Genomic DNA, 18652 nt, shown 5'->3' with positions numbered 1-18652 from the left:
TAATAGACATGTTTCTTCCAATTATCTGTTAAATAACTTAACGCTCTCACTCCCTGTAAGACCTTCTCTTTTCCTTAGGCCGATAACTCTGGATGTGTGTAAGACGAACTTCGAGGTAAACGATCCACTCCGCGTCTTATGCTCTATTGATTACTTTTTTTTGTTACATATTGAATTGTCCTTAGATTTTAATGTACAACATTTGTTAAGATACCTATCCTTGCTTCTGCCCATTTAATGTAAGTCCGAGCATATCGTTAAAAAACACTCTTATGATACATACATATATAATGTATTTCCACTATTTAAAAAATTCTACAATTATTTTGTACTTTATAACTAATATTATAATTAGATTACAATTTTCCTATTGGCTTTTGCTTTTGGTATTACTACGGAGTTACCCCTTCCCACACTCTTATGATACATACATATATAATGTATTTCCACTATTTAACAAATTCTACAATTATTTTGTACTTTATAACTAATATTAAATTAGATTACAATTTTCCTATTGGCTTTTGCTTTTCGTATTACTACGGAGTTACCCCTTCCCACCTTAAGACAAATCAAATTGAATCACGCGCCTCAGTATTCAAAATTGGGCAGCATTGTTGTCGGCTTGTTTTTCAGCACTGGGCGGCAAAACTTCTTACGGTAATAGCAACAGCGGCCACAGACAACAAACCAGTGTTGTCAATTTGGAAATTAAAAAACTCGATATTTCTTGGGTAAAAAATATCTAGAGCAACGCAGGTTGTGGCCGCGGCATCACAGTTGTTGCTCTCTCTGCTCGGCTCGCTCTCGTACTCACTCATGTATTTGATCACTCACCGTGAGTGACTCACGACAGAAGTCTGATTAACTGAACGTTTTATTTACATCCCAAATTTTACACTATCCCTTACATTCCCATTTGAGATCGTTATCCTGTAAACCATTTAACTTTTTATCAACGTTTTTTAAGAGCGTATGCAGTAATTTAAAGTTTTGGGAGGACCACATGCTTATGCAATTGCACTGTAGAGTAACAGTAATTTTTGACCAAAACTTGTGAAATATCGACTTACATTAAACATTTAAGTAGTGAAAATTGTAGTTATCATGTTTAGACTTTTGTGAGCCAGCTTACGCTAATGACAAATACTTAAATTGGATTTAGATTAATAATAAAGATTAAAAATAAACAAGAAAGGAAGTTAACTTCGGCACGCTGAAGCTTTTTATATCCTTGCAGAGTGTAATTCGATCATTAATAATTAATACAATATATATTTGTTTTTAAATAACGAAGCAATTTCTTCTTTGATTAAAGTCACCTATAATTATTATATTTACTGTTACAGTTTTAAATTCACAGTTAGGCACTTTTATATATGATATAGTAGTAAAATTTTCATAAGATTCTAGAATTATGGCTATATCTCAAATTTTACCAAAATCTGTTAAAAGCTGGAATATTTCCTATGGCAGCTATGATATAGTCGTCCAATCGGTCCCGCTCCGACTTATATACGAGTATATAGGAGAATAACTAATTGTTTCATTCCCATATCTTTAAAACTGATTAGTTTTCGGACACACGGACATGGCTAGATCGATTCGACGGTTGATACTGACATAGAATATTTTTTTTAGAGTCGGAAAAGGTTCTTTTAGGGCAAAGTTCTGACTAAATTTATAATACCCTAAATTATTAATATATTAATTTAATAAAGCGTTATATAGAAAATGCCATTTGCTCATAGTTAGAAATTGAATTTTAATGACCAATATTTACAAAAGAAACTTTCCGGTCTAATCCAAACCGTTTTGAAGTAGTAGGAAGAGTTAAAATCTGTGAATTTGACATTAATAGTATTTTTTATTTTTAATTTTTTTTTATATACAAAACAATAAAACGAAAAGTTTATTAACATTTTCCTCTCCTTGCTTGACTTAAAACGTTTTTTAAATATTAATATAGATGTAAATAAACCATGTCCATATATAGAGACTGTATATTTGTATTTCTTATTAAAAAACAAACGTAGACGAAATAATATCTATATTTATCTTAAATAATTGGAAAACGTTTTTAATAAGCTTTTCAAATTACATACATGTACATATGTCATATATGTACATAGCCTAAAGTAAGCTGAACCGGCAACACTGCAACCAACCTACTTTCTTCGGTTCTGCTTCTTCTTCAGCATCGAGAAACTACTTGTTGAGTGTCAGAAAGAGCTATCACACATTTCTACGCACGCACCGGATTACCCACGTCATCAAACCAGGCGGTCATCGTAGAACAGTGCTTGCACGCTCATAGCTTAAACCTGCAGCGAAAATGCGCCAACTGAAGGGTAAGGTCAAGGAGACACGAAAGCAGAAGCAGGAACGCAAGCTGGACAACTTAGAGATACAGGCCAAGATTCGCACCGTGGTGCTTCCAGCGGTTGGTGTGTTGGCGCTTCTTCTGGTGATGTTCGTCTACATGAAAACGCGACCCGCGGTTCTTGCATGATCGGAAATGATTGGAGTACTAGCCCTAAGTTGTAAATTAAGAGCCACATTTGTGGGGAGTGCAATGCAATTGTTGTTAACCGTGCACGCATATAGCTTTAATTGTAAAATAAATAAATTGTGTTTCGTCCAGCAATAGGCAATTTTGCTGGCTAAAATTGGGTAGCAGTGTTGACTAACATTGTTTCAGTGCGGCGCTATTTAGACGTTTCAAAATATTTAAAAACAAAAACGAAAAACAGCTGGGCTATTAAATATGTATGTATTTAAGGTTCGCCGTTCCTTTCCCCGGATCCGTCGACAAGCAAGACAACTAGTTTTATTTTTGGCTATTTTATACTTCAGGGTACATTTCGTGGCCATTGTCTTTGTTTTAATTTCGCCTATTCGTTCGTTCGCAGCCCTAAACTGCAAAGTTAGAAGATAGTCGTACAAACAAGATCGAATATTCCTTATCTGAGCAGCTTTCCAGTCAGTTTACGCAGTTATCAAAACCTATCATCGATTATCTAACGCTTGCGAAAGAGCGACAGAGAATCCCAGTGTGCCGTCAGCTGTTGTCAGACTATCGCTCGTACGCTCCCGCGTCTCTTTTGTACATTTCCAACTTTCTCTCAGTAAAAACTCTTACGCTGGCGGGTGCAGGCGACAAAGGCACTTTCAACTACTCAACAATGCTTAAGTTTTTGGTAAGTTCATGGTAAGTTCTGGTCTCCACTGCGATCTCCAGTCGTCTTTCGAAATGGAATTATTGACAACATTTATGCATACACGCATTCATACATGAGTACATCCGCCTTCGCTTGCGATGGGACAGCTTTTTACGGCGATGACGCTACTGGCTGGTTGGCCAAACAATTTGTTTGCTGGCCGTGTGACACAGAGTTCAGAGTTATATAAGACGCCCAGACAGCCCCAACAGTTTGGAAACTAAACAAATCAGCTTCTCATTGGGAATAACGTCGTGTCAAAGGTTAGATTTCAACAGTATTGTCAAAAAGTTCCCGAACACGAAGCTCACCAAATCAATAGTTTTTATTTAACGTTTAACTGTAAGCCAGAATGAAACTCCTCGGACTTGGGGCAAACGTATTGAGACTCAGGGCTGCCGGGCAGAACCGCTCGGCCAACACATGCTGCCCGGCGGAATTAAAGGTGCCTCAGCCGTGCTGCCCAAAAAAACGATTTTGGACATTCAAGCGCATACTGAGCTTTTCCACGGTCAGCATACGGTCAACAGCTTCACCGCCAACTCTATCATCCCTCTGAATATCCGTCATTACCCGCTTTAATATTCGTTTTTTTTTCTACCTTCCAGCTGACGTTTGGCGCCGGGGTCTACACGGGCATTTACGTCTCGCAGAACTATGAGGTGAGCCACATCTTGCAACATAGTGACTTCCTGACATCCTTACATATATTTGGATTGTCGTATCACACAGGTCCCACGTGTAGACGACCCGCAAAAATTGATGGAACGAGTTAATGAAAAAGTGAAGGAGCTGATGGACCAAACCAAGAAAAAGTAATCGACATTTGGTAGTTATTTTTACGTGGAAAGCAAAGTCACTAAATTCAAAATAAATCTTTCGAGCTATTTAGTGAAGTTACAAATTATTCAAGGGTATCGATAAATCTTGTAGTCCCGAATGTAATCAATCCACAGTTTTAGCGTGCTATCTGGGAGTTATATCAAACTTTTGTTATCAAGTCAGATGCATATTATTTGGAATAACTTTAGTTCCGTAAATTTTGATGCTCGTAAAAACATATCTTTAAACAGCAATGAATTATTTTAAGAACTACATATGTTATGTAGCCACCAATCGGAAAGAACATAAAACCAAATATTTGTCAAAGAAATTGTGTATGACCACCTTAAAGTTAGAGTCATTACGCCTATTAGGCATCAAAACGCACGGTACTGGTACATATAATGGACTTTACCAATTTTCGCAGTATATTTAGCTGCTGTATTAATTAGTTTCAAGGACGTAAACTCTTTAATTCATGTTTCAAATAAGAACCATGTAATTAACAAACCCACACTTTTCACAGATCGCTCCCCGAACAACTAGCAGACGACATTAAAAAGGAGGCCAAGAAAATAATGAAGGACTGACAAGTGCAATAATTAAAGACGCTCTGTTTAAATAAATGTATCTATAATCAAATAAAATTGTGTTACAAGATTAGAACTAAACGAAAGATATCCCTCCGCCGTAATATTCAAGACGTGTCTGCGGCTGGACAAAAGCCAGCCAGTCGGAGGCGTGTGTGGGCAGCAGGCCCATGCTGTGACACTTGTAGAGGGCCAGAGCAACGTTGGCCAGGTTGCCGAGGAAGTATACTATGCGCTGACCCGTGCCCTGGGCGCCCTCGGCCATCTTCGATGTCACCTGTGTGGTGAACATGGCCTTAATGGGGCGTATCAGCATCATGCCCACCATCATAATGGGAAAAATTGAAATCGAGTTGCCGGACATGTACATGATGAAGAGGTTCATGGGTATCTGCAAGGAATCCAAAGGTTAGATCCCCTGAATGCTGCGGCCCAGGTCAAAGTCTGTACTTACATTTTTCAGAGGCCCGAGGGCCAGATCCCACGACTTCTTGATAACCAGGCGCTGGTCACGAACCACCTCGCTCTGGTTAACTAGAGCAGACGGATTATATCCCAATGGCGAGGGCATGTCAGCGTTTTTGCTGAACCGAAAATAAAAGTATGTATGAGAGGGTGTCAATTCTTTCCAAGTGCACTCTACCCGTTACCTGACGTTGAAGTCCAGAGCCCACTTGTACTTCTTCGAATTTTGCTTTGCGGACATTCTGGTATGTTATTTTATTTAATATATCTGGATATTTTACTAAATAAAATTTTTCACAAAACAAGCATTAATTGGTCGTGGCTTAGTGTGAGAAACGTCGAAGGACGGCGTTTTAACAGTGTTGCACAATTTCGACAAGCAACTGTAGGCAAATGGCAGCTCTATCGATAACATCGATAAGTCTGAGGCGAATTCTTTGAAACTGCTTAGGAATAAACGCCAGACATATTTCAATTAGTATTTAATTTTTATTTTGAATTACCTCTCAAGTAGTACTGTCCTTTTTTATATGGTTTTATATATATGCATAAATTTCTTTTTATTTTGCTTGGCCAAGCGACGTCACGAAACGAAAGTGTTAAAAATTAAAAGGGTTTGTTGTATTTTTAAAGAGCAATTACAATTACAGTTTCGTTTTTCTCATTAATATTACTTTTATATTTATAAAATTAAAAAGAAAGATATATTGATGAGGGGGCGTGGGGTTTAGAGGAGGGAGGAGAAAAATAACTTAAAAAGACATTGTTTATACCATATACTTTAGTTTTCTTTTTTCTGTGATTGGTTGGGGGATTCTCTTTTACTCGTTTTGCATTTAAACATCCAATAATTATGTATGAATTTAAATTAAATTATATAGCGTTTTTATATGTTGTTTGCAAAAATTTTGCTTTTGCACGGTACACAATAAACAGTTCAGTATCTTGTTTGGAAATACGGACAGGAGGCGTCCTTTTAAGTTATGCGAAGATGCTGCTGCTCTTGTTGTTGGTGTTTTTGCTGCTGTTGTTGTAATTGTTGTAGTAATTACATATGATGCCGTCTTTTTGATGTTCCTCAGCCACGGTTTCGGATTGGTTTGCTGTTGGTGTTTGCTGGTTTTTGCCACGTCCGGCTTCCTTGAAATCATATTGTTTTATTCAAATTGTTGTGGTTTCTATTGTATTTTTAGTGTAATTAATTAGCGATTGGCATTCTTTAACTGATTGGACAACCAGTCGAGCCCCTCGTAGAGCCCATCGCCGCTAGTTGCACACGTCGCCTGAATGTACCAGTTGCGGTTTCTGAGTGAGTGCAAGCCGAGCTTGTCGGTGATTTCGGCCGCGTTCATTGCTTGTGGCAGATCCTACATTAAACATGAGAAATTGAATAGCTTTTGTTTTAGAATTCGGAAATGGCATTGTTAACAGATAAGTGCGCAACCGTTAACCGATCTGGTGCTTAATATGTGGTTCCATGAGCCATAGTATTACCTGTTTGTTGGCGAAGATTAGTAAAACTGCATCCCTCAGCTCATCCTCCGCCAGCATACGCATTAACTCCTCTCTCGCCTCTCCAATACGTTCTCGGTCATTGCTGTCAACGACGAAGATAAGACCCTGCAAGAAGCCATAAGTAACCGTTACTCAAATCGTGCAACTATCGGCTAACAATAGTTGGTTCTGTGATCGAAATTCAGTCCCGTCTTGAAACAAAATAAACTTTGAATAATCACAATGTTTCTCATTACAAGTTATTAACATCATTATGAAGCGACTGGGGCCTTTCTAGCAGCTATTGCAACCACTTACTTGTGTATTCTGGAAGTAGTGCCTCCACAGGGGACGAATTTTATCTTGGCCGCCCACATCCCACACTGTAAAGCTAATATTCTTGTATTCTACAGTCTCCACATTGAAACCTACAAATCAAAAAAACACAAATGTATATATGAGACTCTACTTCAAGATAAGACAAATGGGCTGCTCCACAATCACATTCACATTTACTCACCAATGGTAGGTATCGTTGTAACAATTTCGCCTAATTTGAGTTTGTACAGAATTGTGGTTTTACCAGCGGCATCCAAACCGACCATCAATATTCTCATTTCCTTTTTGCCGAAGAGGCCTTTAAATAAGTTAGCAAATACATTTCCCATAGCGACTGCTGTTGTCTTTCGGATGCTCAGGAGGAGATGGAATTCGAATCTCGGATTTGCCTGCTTTGATGCTAGACTGACTGGCTGGAATTATTTTTAACAAGTTCAAATCCGAGTTTCTGCACTGCCGATTGAACTATGCACCCTCCGGATTTATGTTCTTGGACCAGGAGAATCTGAAAAAAAAAAAAAAAAACAATAAGGTAGAGATAGGTTACAGTCGCGAATTTATTTTGTAGCATATGGATTAAGCCCAGTTCTCCGTAAACGAAGTGAGTGACATCAATATCAAAGGTGTTGATGTTCTGATTGTTGTTTAGATTTGCGTGGATCTAACGTCGGCTCTGCTTGCCTTCCGCGATCACCGATGTCGACTCCGACTCTGACGTGTTGGTAGTCACCACAGCTGAGTCACAGTAAAAACCCAAAAACATGTAAAACGGAACAGGCTAACGAAATATCGCTGTGTTTAATGCAATAGTACGCTTTGTTTTTAAAAGAGATTTAACAAACTAAACTAATTAGAGCTAGTCGCAAAAGTTGTTTATGTAATTAATTGCTAAATTAATAGCCGTAATGCGGGGAGGATGTGTGAGAGACTTTCTGCTCCGAACGTAGCTTGTTCACTCTGATAAGATATCGATTTATAGTATATAGCAGTGACGGCGATATGCGTCCAACACTCCCCCGCTTCTCCATTTAAGAAACGTGCGGACCGGGAAACGCTTAGGCGAGCGATACAGGCAGCATACAGGTGTAGGAACTTACTGATTTCAGCGGGGCGGGGCGACTGAATTTCAAATTATGCAGTGAGTCAGCGCGCAAATTTGCCCGTAGGTTCGAATTTGCAGTCTGCCTGCTTTTAGATTTAATCGGAAAAGAAAGACGATGCCCCCGCCCTACACCCGTTATAACTACGCCGCCGCTAGCAGCAGGAAAGCAAGTAACGCGTTGCCAACGAAACATAATGCGCAAATGAAGGGACAACAATAAATCCATCGCCAATGTCTATATCCTGCGTTTTGAAGAACGCATCCGAAGCTTTTCTCTGCACTAGAGCGCTGATAGTTTGGCTGGCATAAGCCGAAAACTACACGTAGCTACTTTTATTTGCCAAGCTGCTGCGAGGGAAGCGGAGCAATCACACTAACACACCAACACCCTTCACACGCACACACCCACTGTCACAGCCGTCTAGAGTTGCCTACTACTTCGCGATGAGGAGCCGAGGAGCCACTAACATGGTCTGTCTGTCGCAATATTTAGGCCCACGGAATCAACACTGAAGCCAGGTTGTATCTCCTTATCGTGGCAAATGCTCTTGGCCAATATATTGCGCTTTAACTGACCCCGGATTCCGATCGGACAACTGCTATACGTGGTTTCCCTGTGTCTGTGTTAGTGACGTGACGTATGCCTTTTTTTCTGTCTTCCAGGTTGGTGAAATGCAAGGGCGGCTGGCCCTTGTTTTGTCGACATTAACGAAATCTTTATTACTATTAATCGAGAATCTATGAACTGGGAATATGGTTCTGTCTGTTTAACAACACTTTACTCTGTTCACCGACTAATTGAGCTTCTTTTATAAATTTTTCTTTGATTAAATTTTCTCTGCTACCAAACACACCACACACCGAATTGCGAAGAGAAAGATAATGAAGAAAAACTTATCGATAGCAGATTCGTACGATAGCCGATAAGCACTCCCTTTTCAGAACCCCATGTTTTGAAAATGGTAATTATTTATATAACGCATATTGTAGATATTTTTTCCAAAAGGGCATGAAAAAACAGAGTATAAATTATGTTCAAATGATTAAATAGGAAAAACCATACGATGACGATATATTTCGGAAGTTTTCAACACTGGAATTGACACTATTCCCCTCAGACACCGTCGCAAGTGTGCGTCTTAGTGCACACCAATACAAACACATAAGCTTCGTCCACATTGCTGCGGAACAAGCTCTTAAATGTATAAATGTGCTCATTGATATTAGGCCTTGATTTTTCTTGAAGTCACATACGCACCAAGTACTTGAATCAAATGCACACGTATTTGAGCGGAAATTTTTAAAATTTCTGCTTGGAAATGTCGAAAATCACAGAGCAAAATAAAACTTGACCGAGAATACTATTGCCGTTAAGAAAACTGCAAACTCACCACCAAACTGCCGATAGAGATGAGCGCAGGCACCGCTTGACCGGCAATGGGCTAGAGTGGGATGGCAGTAGGTTGCAGTGGTAGGGTGAATAAGATGCGAAATGCTGCCACGTCTCGGTCAAACATGATTCGATAACATAGTGTTGTCGTTAAAGTGGCGTTTTCCAACTCTTGCAAAATATTTTTTCGCCCAAAGAAAAACTAGCAAGCTTCTTGCACGGTATGTTCCTTTTTTATATGACGATTTATTTAAAAATTTTATTTCGTCGATATATGTAGTTCTGCGTGTTTGTACTAGGCTTTAGCGTAGATAATAGCTAAATTGTCAACACTAGAAGATTCAAACTAACGACCGACGACTTGCAGTGCTGCCAGAATATCAATCAAAATTTGCTAGATTTCGAAAATATATGTATATTAAAGAATGCAACCAATTATTTGAAAATTGTTAAAAAATACAAAAAAAATATAATTATTTGAAAGAAGAAATGTCTGCTTGTTCTTCTTTTATTTTTGATCTTTAGAGTTTTTGCGTTATGGTAACGAATTGATTAAAATTAAAATCTTTCAACTAAAAATCATGACCTTTAATAAACCTTTAATTTAAGAACTTATATCCAATATCAAAAGATCTAAATAAAAATTTAAAAATAATATTTGTTATACAGTTCCTAAAATATAAAAGAGAAAACATTAATTCGCTAAATTTCGGTATCAGCATATAAGAAATACATGTTTCACCTTTTAAGTGGCTGGATTTGGCCACTAAATTGCTAAAGTAGCAGCACTTCTGACATGCGTTACCCGAAATCTCCGTTCCTAGGAAATCCTGGGCTGGAAGATGAGATCCTGAAAATAAATGTAATATTGTGGGAAACACTGTTTCTTAAAACCGTAAAACTGTACCTGTTCCGTCTAGGCTGCCCGCCTGGCTCCGCTTCTGGAATGGCTCTGCCTGACGCCCCGGGTCACCACGTACCGGGTTAACACTCTTCGCACCTGCGTCGAAGAATGCAGGCGAACGCTTGTGGAAAAACTGGCATCTATCTACGGCCAACAAGCTCCAAGGGTATACGCCCTGAGCAAGCTGACGGAAGTGTTATGCATAGACCCATTGGATGCCCAGGCGAACCTCCAAAATACTCCCCCTGATTCCAGCCTTAGGGAGGTGATTGTGGACGCCACCTGTGGGGCTGCTTTGCTTCGTGGAGCCCATATATACGCCCCCGGTGTCCTCGCGATGGAGTCAAACACTCAACTCAATGAAATGGTCAACGTCTTCGCAGATTTGTCTGGAAAATGCAAGCGTGGGTCAACCGTCCGCTATGACAGCTCCCAAAAGATCTTCGTGGGGCAGGGCAGGACTCTAATGCAGCGGTACCAGCTATTCAACAACAGTGACAAGCCAGCAACCGGTGTCGCCGTCGAGATGCAGTCGAACGTCAGTGGGGTACCTGCGCTAGGGGATCTGAGCTGTCCCGACATCCTACTGCAGAACCTGCCCTCCATTGTATGCGTCCATGTATTGGCTCCTCAGCCAGGCGAACGCGTGTTGGACATGTGCGCGGCACCCGGTAATAAAACATCCCACATAGCCGAGATGATGAACGACCACGGCTCTGTGGTGGCCTTAGACAACTCGGCAAGCCGTGTGCGCAGCATGAGACCTAAGTTATGCAGTTACCAAAGCATTACGACACACGTATTTGATTCAACAAAAGCAGTTGCCTTAGATCTTTTACCGACAGTCAGTACACTTTCGGAGCCGCCATTTCCTAGCGCTAGCTTCGATCGCGTCTTGTTGGACGCCCCGTGCAGTGGCTTGGGTAATCGGCCCCAGCTGTCTAGCAACATCAAGCGGGCTAAGGTACTGCAGTCCTACCCTCATGTTCAGCGGCGTCTATTCGTGCAGGCGGTCAAACTCCTGCGTCCAGGCGGCATTCTCGTCTACAGTACATGCACCGTCACGGAGGCAGAGTGCGAGTGCATAGTGGCCTGGGCACTGAAGAAATTCCCCGAGCTAAGATTGGTGGATGCAACACCACGCTGGGGCGGTTTTGGACTCTCACTTCCGGATTTGGATGAATCCAAGTCACGGTTGCTTCAACGATTCGGACCCGGACCCGGGCCCTGCGAGGAAGATGGTTTCGAATCAGTCGGCTTTTTTATTGCCAAGTTTCATAAAGTTGAATGACTTATTGCTGTATTCATTAATTTTATTCGATTTATTATAGTTTTCTACTTAAGCAGCTCCGGTGATGGGGCTTCTTGAGTTTGATTTGTAATAAATGTCGATGGTTCTCGTTAGATCTACGCATATATGTATGTATATATGTGTGTGAAGTCTGAATGATTCAAGGAAATGCTCTAATGCTCTTACAAAATACGACTGATTCGGACTCTTTGAGCTAAGAGTCTGAGATTAACCGTTCACATGCTCTCTTGTATGAATCGGTTTTCCCTCAGTGGTTATTTTTTGTTATAATCATTTGCTAAGCGTTTGGTTATGTATGGAAAAAAAACGACTGGCTTCTTCTAAGAGAGCGAAAAAATAAATATAGTTGAAATTTTCATGAAATGAGTAGATCAAAGGACAGAAAACGGTCAACTGGTATTAGCACGCGCTGAACAAAATATTAATGCCCACTTTCCAACTATGACTGGAAACTATGAAATGGGAATTTGCAATCTGGAAAATCCGACTTAGAGGAATAAACATACAAATATTTTGTTACCTTTCTAGATTAAAAGTACTTAAATAATTTACAATTCATTTCTATTTGAAACTTGAGTTACATCTATGTCGGTTTGTCTTTCCTTATTTGTTAATTTGAAAACGCAAGCCCGCAAAGTTCTTACAACATTGAACTATTGACGTTTTTACTTTAATTTATTATATTTCCTTACAATTATTTTGAATTGTGTTATTGTATTTGTTTATGCGAATATGCAGCCGATTTCAAAGCAAAACCGTTCAAATACCTTCCCCATGATTGACGTGCGTTTAGGGTTTTATGTACTCCCATCATTTATTTACCCCGACTAGCCTCCAAGACAATTACCCGTTCGGCTAGAAGGACAGCTCTGTAATCTCCAATATACTCAACTACCAGAACGATCCGGATTGCGGTCTAGAGTATGTGACTTAGGCTAAGCTAAACTGAAGGTGGGACCATTGACCCACAAACAGCCAAGTGTCTTCAATATTATCGACTTAAAGTATAGTAATCGGCTAGAGCTATTTATATATTAATATATCTTTACGTCGGGATGTTGAGCGTCTTGAACTGTTCCTCGTGCATCTCAGTCATCATAAAAGTGCCGTCCTGTAGCAGTAAAACGACGCGACGGGTGCCACCTGTAAATATTATCGAAATGCATTGTTATAAATAAAACACTTATATCGCATTTCAAAATCTCAACTCACCAGGTGAGGGAAGGTCCGCCTGGACAACTTCGGCCGGTATCTGGGCTTCCGTGCCATCGCTGTCGGATGTTGTTATATGAATCTGGGCCGTAGCCGGGGTTCCTGTGCCAGTTGCAGATGCCTCTGCATGCTGGAGCGCTGCCGCTTGGTGCTGCGCCAATTCCTCCTCTGTCATAGAGACTAGAATCTGCTCGTCTGCTGCTGCTCCTGCTGCTCCGTGCGCTTCAACCTCGCCAGACTGCACTGCCTCGGCTACCGCATGATCTAAAGAGAGAACGTCCTGATCGTCCCCCTCAGCGGCAGCGACATAAGCAAACTGTTGCTCGCCATCCGGACCTTGAGTCACCAGTATGGTCTGGCCCTCCGCATTTTTCCCGGCAACTTGGTATACTGTACCGTCCTCGCCCCGCACCAGCAAAGCCGATCCATCTTCATTAGTAAGAACTGATTGGTCTCCTAATAGCGCCTGAGCCGCGGCCTCTAACTGCTCACGTTGTTGTTCTTGCTGCTGTTCCTGCTCCATTTGTAGCTGGGTCTCTTCCTGGCCAATTAGCTTTCCGGTAATCGGGCATAGTTGAGCCTGGTGCTGTTGCACTTCCTCCTCTATCTCCATCTGGAGTGGTGTCGGCTGGATATTTACTTTTGGAGCTACCCTCTGACGGCCTGCGGCCACTTTCTGTATTTGCACCTGAGAGGACTGCTGCTGCTGGGCGTGCACTTGCCGCTGCTGTCGGGCCTGAGCAGCACGCTGTGCTATCATCTCCTCTCGCGTGACCACTTTTCGAGTGACTTTCAGATCCCCCGATTTCGATAGCTGAAGGATCTTTTGTTCGGGAGTCACTGCCTTTCCACCGTGCTGCGTTGTCACCTGATGTCGCTGCTGAGGCGTTCCAGCGCGCGCTAGGACCCGGCCACCTGGATGAGCCCGGGCCGGTGTCAGCTGCTGGTTTTGTCGCACCTGTGAAGTGCCACCCACGATAGGCCGGCGCTGGATCGTCGTCGGGCCCTGACCGGGCGTTCGCAGCACTTGCTGACGCTGACCCACCGTAATTGGAGAATTTGTTGGCCGGGAAACGGGTAGGCGCTTGGTAATACCACCGCTCACAGTCATAGAGCTTATCTTCTGAGGCAACGTTGGACCTGCAGGCGAGGCAGAAGCAGGCGGCGTCTCCGTATTATCCACCCGAAAAACTCCTCTTGTATTGCTGGCCACTTCTGAGCGCGACAGGTAACGTACAGGGCACTCGGTTTTCTCTTTTTTCTGGAAAGGAGGACGAGGATAGTTAGTAAATTTCTGATTCTCCAGAACATTATTGACATTATTTACCATTTGGAGAGTGTTGGGCATCTCAGGCTTGCGAAACATTCCAGAGCTAGTGCTGTCCTCTGTGTAGATGATTTCACCCATCTTCTTTTCAGTGACGGATGTGTTGACGACGCTTGAGTTGCCATTGATTTTAGTTTGCTGCTTTTCCGTGGGCTGAACTCTTGGCTTGTTCAACTGCACGGAGCTTCCACCGTTTTTTAAACGCTTCACGGTGTGCGAGGGTAAATCCTCCTCGAGGTCCTCAAGTTCCATCGAGTCGTTCAGCCCACTTCCCTCCAAGCTGGAGTCGGTATGGTCGAGCTTACGTTTTCCTCCGCTCGGCCCAGTTGCCGGTGGCCATTCCTGTTCAGTTGCAGATTCATCATCGTTCGCTGAGGATGGAGAAGAGGAACCATCACCACCCCCAGTTTCATTGACCCACTGCTTGAACGAGTCCATGGCCTTTGTTTTAGAAGTGCGCGAGGGACGTGATGTTGGCGATATCTGCGTTGGAGCTGGGACTGGACTTAGCGGGGCAGGAGTATCCGGTTTTGAGGACGTACCAGGCGTTTGCAAGCGTTTCAAAGCATCAAGACCCTTCTCTCTTGTAAGTTTTTGGCGCGCCAATTGCTTTTCGAACATTTGCAGAAAGTAAGGAACTCGCTCAAGGTTGGCCATAACCTCCCAAGTGTTCTCGTGGTGCGAGCGATCCACCCATTTCACCAAATACTCGTGGGTCTTGCGACGGGGATTGAAACGCTTAGCAACTATTTTCTCTACGGGTTCTTCTGTTCGCTGCTCAGTCTTGGAATCGACGCGAATGGCTATCCGGTTATTTGCCTTGACTGCGCCGCCGGAAGGCCCTGTTGGAAGCGTTGGCGTTCCCGGCTTTGACTTGGGGCGTTCGTTTTCCGTGTCCTTCAGCTGATTAGCCAACGTTGGTAGCTTGCCGGAAGGCGACTCTGGAAATGAACATAAGAGTAATTAAATATAAATCAAGGGATTTTATTATATTGTTTTCTTTTATTACTTTTGGCGGGGGAGACGCTCGTGTTTTTGTTACTATTAGAGGTATTGTTGTTGTTGGGATTGACGACAGTCTTGGTAATGCGCACTGGCATATCCTGAAGCTGTCCGTGAGCAATCTTCCCAAAGGATTGAATTGTCTTTCCGGCCACGATCCACGGCTCGCGCACGCTCTCCTCCAGTTTCACCCAGTGCTGATACAGGGCCCACGAGTTTCCAGAATTGGCATCCTTTCGCAAGTGTTGTTGCGTGGCCTTCCAGAGTGTAAATGCCCAAATGGTCGGCTTAGTGTCAATTGACTCCTTCATATTGGCATTCTCCTTCTCGCAGGCGTCCTCCTTGTGAGCCTGGAATTCCTCAACAAAATTGTAGGCTCTCAGACAGCGTCCACACACAAGCACGTCCATGTTGGCCAGGTCTTCCTGTGCAGCTGAAAGGCAACAAAATGTACACTATTTTTACTCCTTTATTTTCCGCCACACTCACCTCTGATGATGTTTGCGTGTTTGCCAATCTCCGTCGGTGCAATCTCCTGTGCCAACATTATATACGACACCAGCGCCTAATCCTCTGTGGATTTAATTTAGATATTTGAGATGAGTGCTTCTGTTTTGGCTGTTTGTCCCTTGCTTTCCATTTCAAAAACCTCTACAGGCCCAGAAAAAAGTACAGTGCCGTGGTGTGTTTGCAATAACTTGAACCTAGTGGCAGCTTCGATGTCTGCGGTGTGTGCCCAGCGTGGTGAATTCCCCACACATCTGCAACGGGCAGAAATGCAGCGGCACATTAATGGCAAAAAAAATAACAATAAACACTCAATTAAAAACTAAAGGAACCAATCACAAAGCGTCTGAAGGTGTGAAGTAGATCATGAGCGTAATACTTATCAAAAAAACACAATTTTTTCTATTAATTTAATTATTGATCTAAAACTATATGCCACATTTTGCTGATACAAATTTATAAGAAGAATCGGTACCTCGTCGCGAGTAAACTAAAAAGTTAGGGAATATTATATTATAAACATACACTTCTCAACTATTTTTGACAATTTTATGTTGCCCGCTAAAACCTGTACATCGCTACTATAAGTGCAAATGCCAGTATTTCACGTTTGATCCTGTCTCTCACAAACTAATTAACTGAATCACACTGCATTGAACGCACCTTCATAAACAAATTCTCTTTCAAAACAAAATTAATATTGTTTTCAAGTAATTGTTTTAATTTAACTGTTTTTTCGATTCTTCAACACGCACAGCGGTGCCGCTACTGCTCACAATTGTTCGCGCGAATTCTGAATGCCAAAAGCAAATTCATTCGACAGCACAAGAATCGGGCCAGTGATAATTTGGTTTCGGTTAGCCCGGCGTTTGTATGCGCTATGTGTCATACGTGCTATATATATATAACACACATTAGGACCTTTCGACTGAAAAATATTGTTTGCCGATTTTTGGCTAGCAAGTTTCACTTAAACCCGTTGTTTGTAAGAACTATTTCACGTAAATTGAGAATTGTTTGTACAATTATTTAACTTAAATGCCCGTACTGGGACTGTAGCGCCATATTTCGTTCGCCCGCGTGGCGGTGCACTTTGTAAGCCAATCACAGAACGTGGTGAAAATGTCCAGCGATGTGGTAACTTTGCGGTCTCTACAGCGTCACTAAAATATGAAATCAAGAACTATTTTAGCAATATGTATTAGCAAAGTGATAAAATATCAGTTATTTTTAATTATACGCAAAGTTTAGCAACAATTTCCTTTTTTCAAATATTGAGAATTTGATTTATCTGGCAGCCCTGTTTAGATGACCATTCCTTGCCCTGGTGTGTACACACTTTTTGATTTTCCGGTGCATTTCATTAGCAAATTGTTTAACACAAAATAAGCATTTTAAGCAACAAAAACGCAAAATGGCCGAAGATGAGCACGAAGAGCAGAAGGAGTACCGCTGGGAAACGGGCTATGAGAAAACATGGTAAGCGTACGCTACTTCTGGTGGGACGTCGTCTCAACTCAATTTTGAAAACTTAAGGGAAGCCATCAAGGATGATGAGGACGGGTTGCTGGATGGAGCCATCGCGGAGATCATCCAGAAGGCCAAGCGCCAGCGCCTGGCGCAGAAAGCGAAACAAAACCGCCTTGGCATGATGCGCCACCTGTTTATAGTGCTAGACTGCTCCGAGTCCATGAGTGTGCCGGACTTAAAGCCCACGCGATTGCGCTGTACCGTCAAGCTGCTTGAGGTGTTCATCGAAGAGTTCTTCGACCAGAACCCTATTAGTCAGCTCGGCATTATCGCGCTCAAGGCAAAGCGGGCCGAAAAGGTGACGGACCTCACCGGCACCTCTCGTGTACACCTTAAGGCTTTGGAGGGGTTGGTGGACGGAGATGGCAATTCATATCAGAAAAAATTAAGAGACGCTTTATTTCAGCTTGGCGAACGTCTCTCTGACCAGCGAACCATCACTCCAGAACGGCTTGGATCTAGCGTTAAAAACGCTCAAAGTCGTTCCCCCACACGCGTCGCGAGAGATCGTTGTTATCATTGGCTCCCTGACTACCTGCGATCCCGTGGATATTAATGTTACCATTGATGAGCTGAAAAAGGAGGGCATACGTTGCTCGGTTATTTCGCTGTCGGCTGAGATCCGCGTTGCCCGCTACCTTACACAGCAGACGATGGGTACATTCGGTGCTGTGCTAGATGATGCCCACTTCAGGGATCAGCTGATGTCACAGGTGGATCCCCCACCCGCAGCAAAGACTCAGCACAATTCGCTCATAAGAATGGGCTTTCCGCACACCAAAAGCGAGGTGGAGGGCAAGGATGCTCCTCTGTCCATGTGCATGTGTCACATAGAGAACTTGGAGGAGCCTAGTGAGCTTTCCACCACCGGACATCACTGTCCGCAGTGCAACAGCAAGTACTGCGAACTACCGGTGGAGTGTCAGTCCTGTGGCCTGACTTTAGTCTCGGCGCCGCATCTCGCCCGATCCTACCACCATTTGTTCCCAGTGCCTAACTTTGAGGAGCTGCCATTTGAGTCAATGCCGGCCTCTGCGGGTTCTTCAGATCACGACCGCGACGGTGGGATCAAAGACTGCTACGCGTGTGCCAAGGCCCTCGCACCTGTCGTCGACAAAATTGTTTATAAGTGCAGTTTTTGTAAGCAGTTCTTCTGCACCGACTGCGATGTCTTTATCCATGAGACCCTGCACGCCTGCGTTGGCTGCAACACAATTCCCGGCGTAGACGGCCTGATCTACCAGCAGTGCACCAAATCCGGAGAGGACGATACGCATCCGGGTAGCTCAAAGCAGCGAGTCCAGTTCGGCATTTAACAGTACACTGTGCACTGACTAGCTTTTGATACTTAGATAATAAAAACCCCGAATTACGCTTAGAAATCGATTCAGTTCAATTCATTCCGGTGCTTGTGAGTTGTATCAATTTAAATACG

The 18652-nt window shown here is 42.6% G+C and overlaps 7 protein-coding genes across 27 annotated transcripts; 4 read left to right on the top strand and 3 right to left on the bottom strand.

The window, feature by feature from the left end:
- The first annotated feature begins 1859 nt into the window (after nucleotides 1–1859).
- On the top strand, nucleotides 1860–2669 carry LOC110190417 (single-pass membrane and coiled-coil domain-containing protein 4 homolog). Its single transcript, XM_020960887.2, has one exon. It carries the CDS (start codon nucleotides 2336–2338, stop codon nucleotides 2510–2512), a length of 177 nt encoding a protein of 58 aa, XP_020816546.1. The 5' UTR covers nucleotides 1860–2335; the 3' UTR covers nucleotides 2513–2669.
- On the top strand, nucleotides 2509–4706 carry LOC110190416 (uncharacterized). 3 transcript variants are annotated; one of them, XM_020960885.2, is made up of 4 exons: nucleotides 2509–3200; nucleotides 3830–3883; nucleotides 3954–4036; nucleotides 4570–4706. In XM_020960885.2, exons 1-4 carry the CDS (start codon nucleotides 3186–3188, stop codon nucleotides 4631–4633), a joined length of 216 nt encoding a protein of 71 aa, XP_020816544.1. In that variant the 5' UTR covers nucleotides 2509–3185; the 3' UTR covers nucleotides 4634–4706. The 3 variants fall into 3 exon arrangements, with proteins under 3 accessions (XP_020816544.1, XP_020816545.1, XP_020816542.1); XM_020960886.2 differs by having other exon boundaries at nucleotides 2693–3211; XM_020960883.2 differs by lacking the exon at nucleotides 2509–3200 and adding an exon at nucleotides 3449–3732.
- On the bottom strand, nucleotides 4660–6235 carry EMC4 (ER membrane protein complex subunit 4). Its single transcript, XM_086841163.1, has 4 exons — nucleotides 5602–6235; nucleotides 5284–5541; nucleotides 5088–5217; nucleotides 4660–5024 (listed from the first exon to the last, which is right to left on the bottom strand). The coding sequence occupies exons 2-4, from the start codon at nucleotides 5337–5339 to the stop codon at nucleotides 4710–4712; spliced, it is 501 nt and encodes a 166-aa protein (XP_086697289.1). The 5' UTR covers nucleotides 5340–5541; nucleotides 5602–6235; the 3' UTR covers nucleotides 4660–4709.
- Arf1 (ADP-ribosylation factor 1) lies at nucleotides 5568–9534 on the bottom strand. Of its 15 annotated transcripts, none has more exons than XM_020960878.2 (5): nucleotides 9292–9534; nucleotides 7113–7436; nucleotides 6911–7020; nucleotides 6593–6718; nucleotides 5568–6465 (listed from the first exon to the last, which is right to left on the bottom strand). In XM_020960878.2, exons 2-5 carry the CDS (start codon nucleotides 7258–7260, stop codon nucleotides 6301–6303), a joined length of 549 nt encoding a protein of 182 aa, XP_020816537.1. In that variant the 5' UTR covers nucleotides 7261–7436; nucleotides 9292–9534; the 3' UTR covers nucleotides 5568–6300. The 15 variants fall into 15 exon arrangements, with proteins under 15 accessions (XP_020816537.1, XP_086697280.1, XP_086697288.1 ...); XM_086841154.1 differs by lacking the exon at nucleotides 9292–9534 and adding an exon at nucleotides 8895–9128; XM_086841162.1 differs by lacking the exon at nucleotides 9292–9534 and adding an exon at nucleotides 8949–9102.
- Nucleotides 9535–10126: 592 nt separating this feature from the next.
- Nucleotides 10127–11731, top strand: LOC110190353 (tRNA (cytosine(72)-C(5))-methyltransferase NSUN6). The gene is made up of 2 exons (XM_020960758.2): nucleotides 10127–10285; nucleotides 10344–11731. The coding sequence occupies exons 1-2, from the start codon at nucleotides 10220–10222 to the stop codon at nucleotides 11616–11618; spliced, it is 1341 nt and encodes a 446-aa protein (XP_020816417.2). The 5' UTR covers nucleotides 10127–10219; the 3' UTR covers nucleotides 11619–11731.
- Chro (chromodomain-containing protein chromator) lies at nucleotides 11623–16845 on the bottom strand. Of its 4 annotated transcripts, none has more exons than XM_086841147.1 (6): nucleotides 16736–16845; nucleotides 15670–15941; nucleotides 15188–15613; nucleotides 14179–15119; nucleotides 12852–14112; nucleotides 11623–12782 (listed from the first exon to the last, which is right to left on the bottom strand). In XM_086841147.1, exons 2-6 carry the CDS (start codon nucleotides 15725–15727, stop codon nucleotides 12685–12687), a joined length of 2784 nt encoding a protein of 927 aa, XP_086697273.1. In that variant the 5' UTR covers nucleotides 15728–15941; nucleotides 16736–16845; the 3' UTR covers nucleotides 11623–12684. The 4 variants fall into 4 exon arrangements, with proteins under 4 accessions (XP_086697273.1, XP_086697271.1, XP_086697270.1 ...); XM_086841145.1 differs by having other exon boundaries at nucleotides 15670–15753; nucleotides 16351–16747; XM_086841144.1 differs by lacking the exon at nucleotides 16736–16845 and adding an exon at nucleotides 16351–16694.
- On the top strand, nucleotides 16823–18599 carry Ssl1 (general transcription factor IIH subunit 2 Ssl1). Of its 2 annotated transcripts, XM_020960759.2 has the most exons (3): nucleotides 16823–17166; nucleotides 17224–17565; nucleotides 17624–18599. In XM_020960759.2, the coding sequence occupies exons 1-3, from the start codon at nucleotides 17102–17104 to the stop codon at nucleotides 18531–18533; spliced, it is 1317 nt and encodes a 438-aa protein (XP_020816418.1). In that variant the 5' UTR covers nucleotides 16823–17101; the 3' UTR covers nucleotides 18534–18599. The 2 variants fall into 2 exon arrangements, with proteins under 2 accessions (XP_020816418.1, XP_020816419.1); XM_020960760.2 differs by lacking the exon at nucleotides 17224–17565 and having other exon boundaries at nucleotides 16983–17166.
- The last annotated feature ends 53 nt before the right edge of the window (nucleotides 18600–18652 follow it).

This window comes from Drosophila serrata, unplaced genomic scaffold (assembly GCF_035046125.1).
Source record: "Drosophila serrata isolate PLE 108 unplaced genomic scaffold, ASM3504612v1 contig_106, whole genome shotgun sequence".
In the NCBI taxonomy this organism is placed as follows: Eukaryota; Metazoa; Arthropoda; class Insecta; order Diptera; family Drosophilidae; genus Drosophila; species Drosophila serrata.
This window is presented reverse-complemented; position numbering and strand designations above follow the sequence as displayed.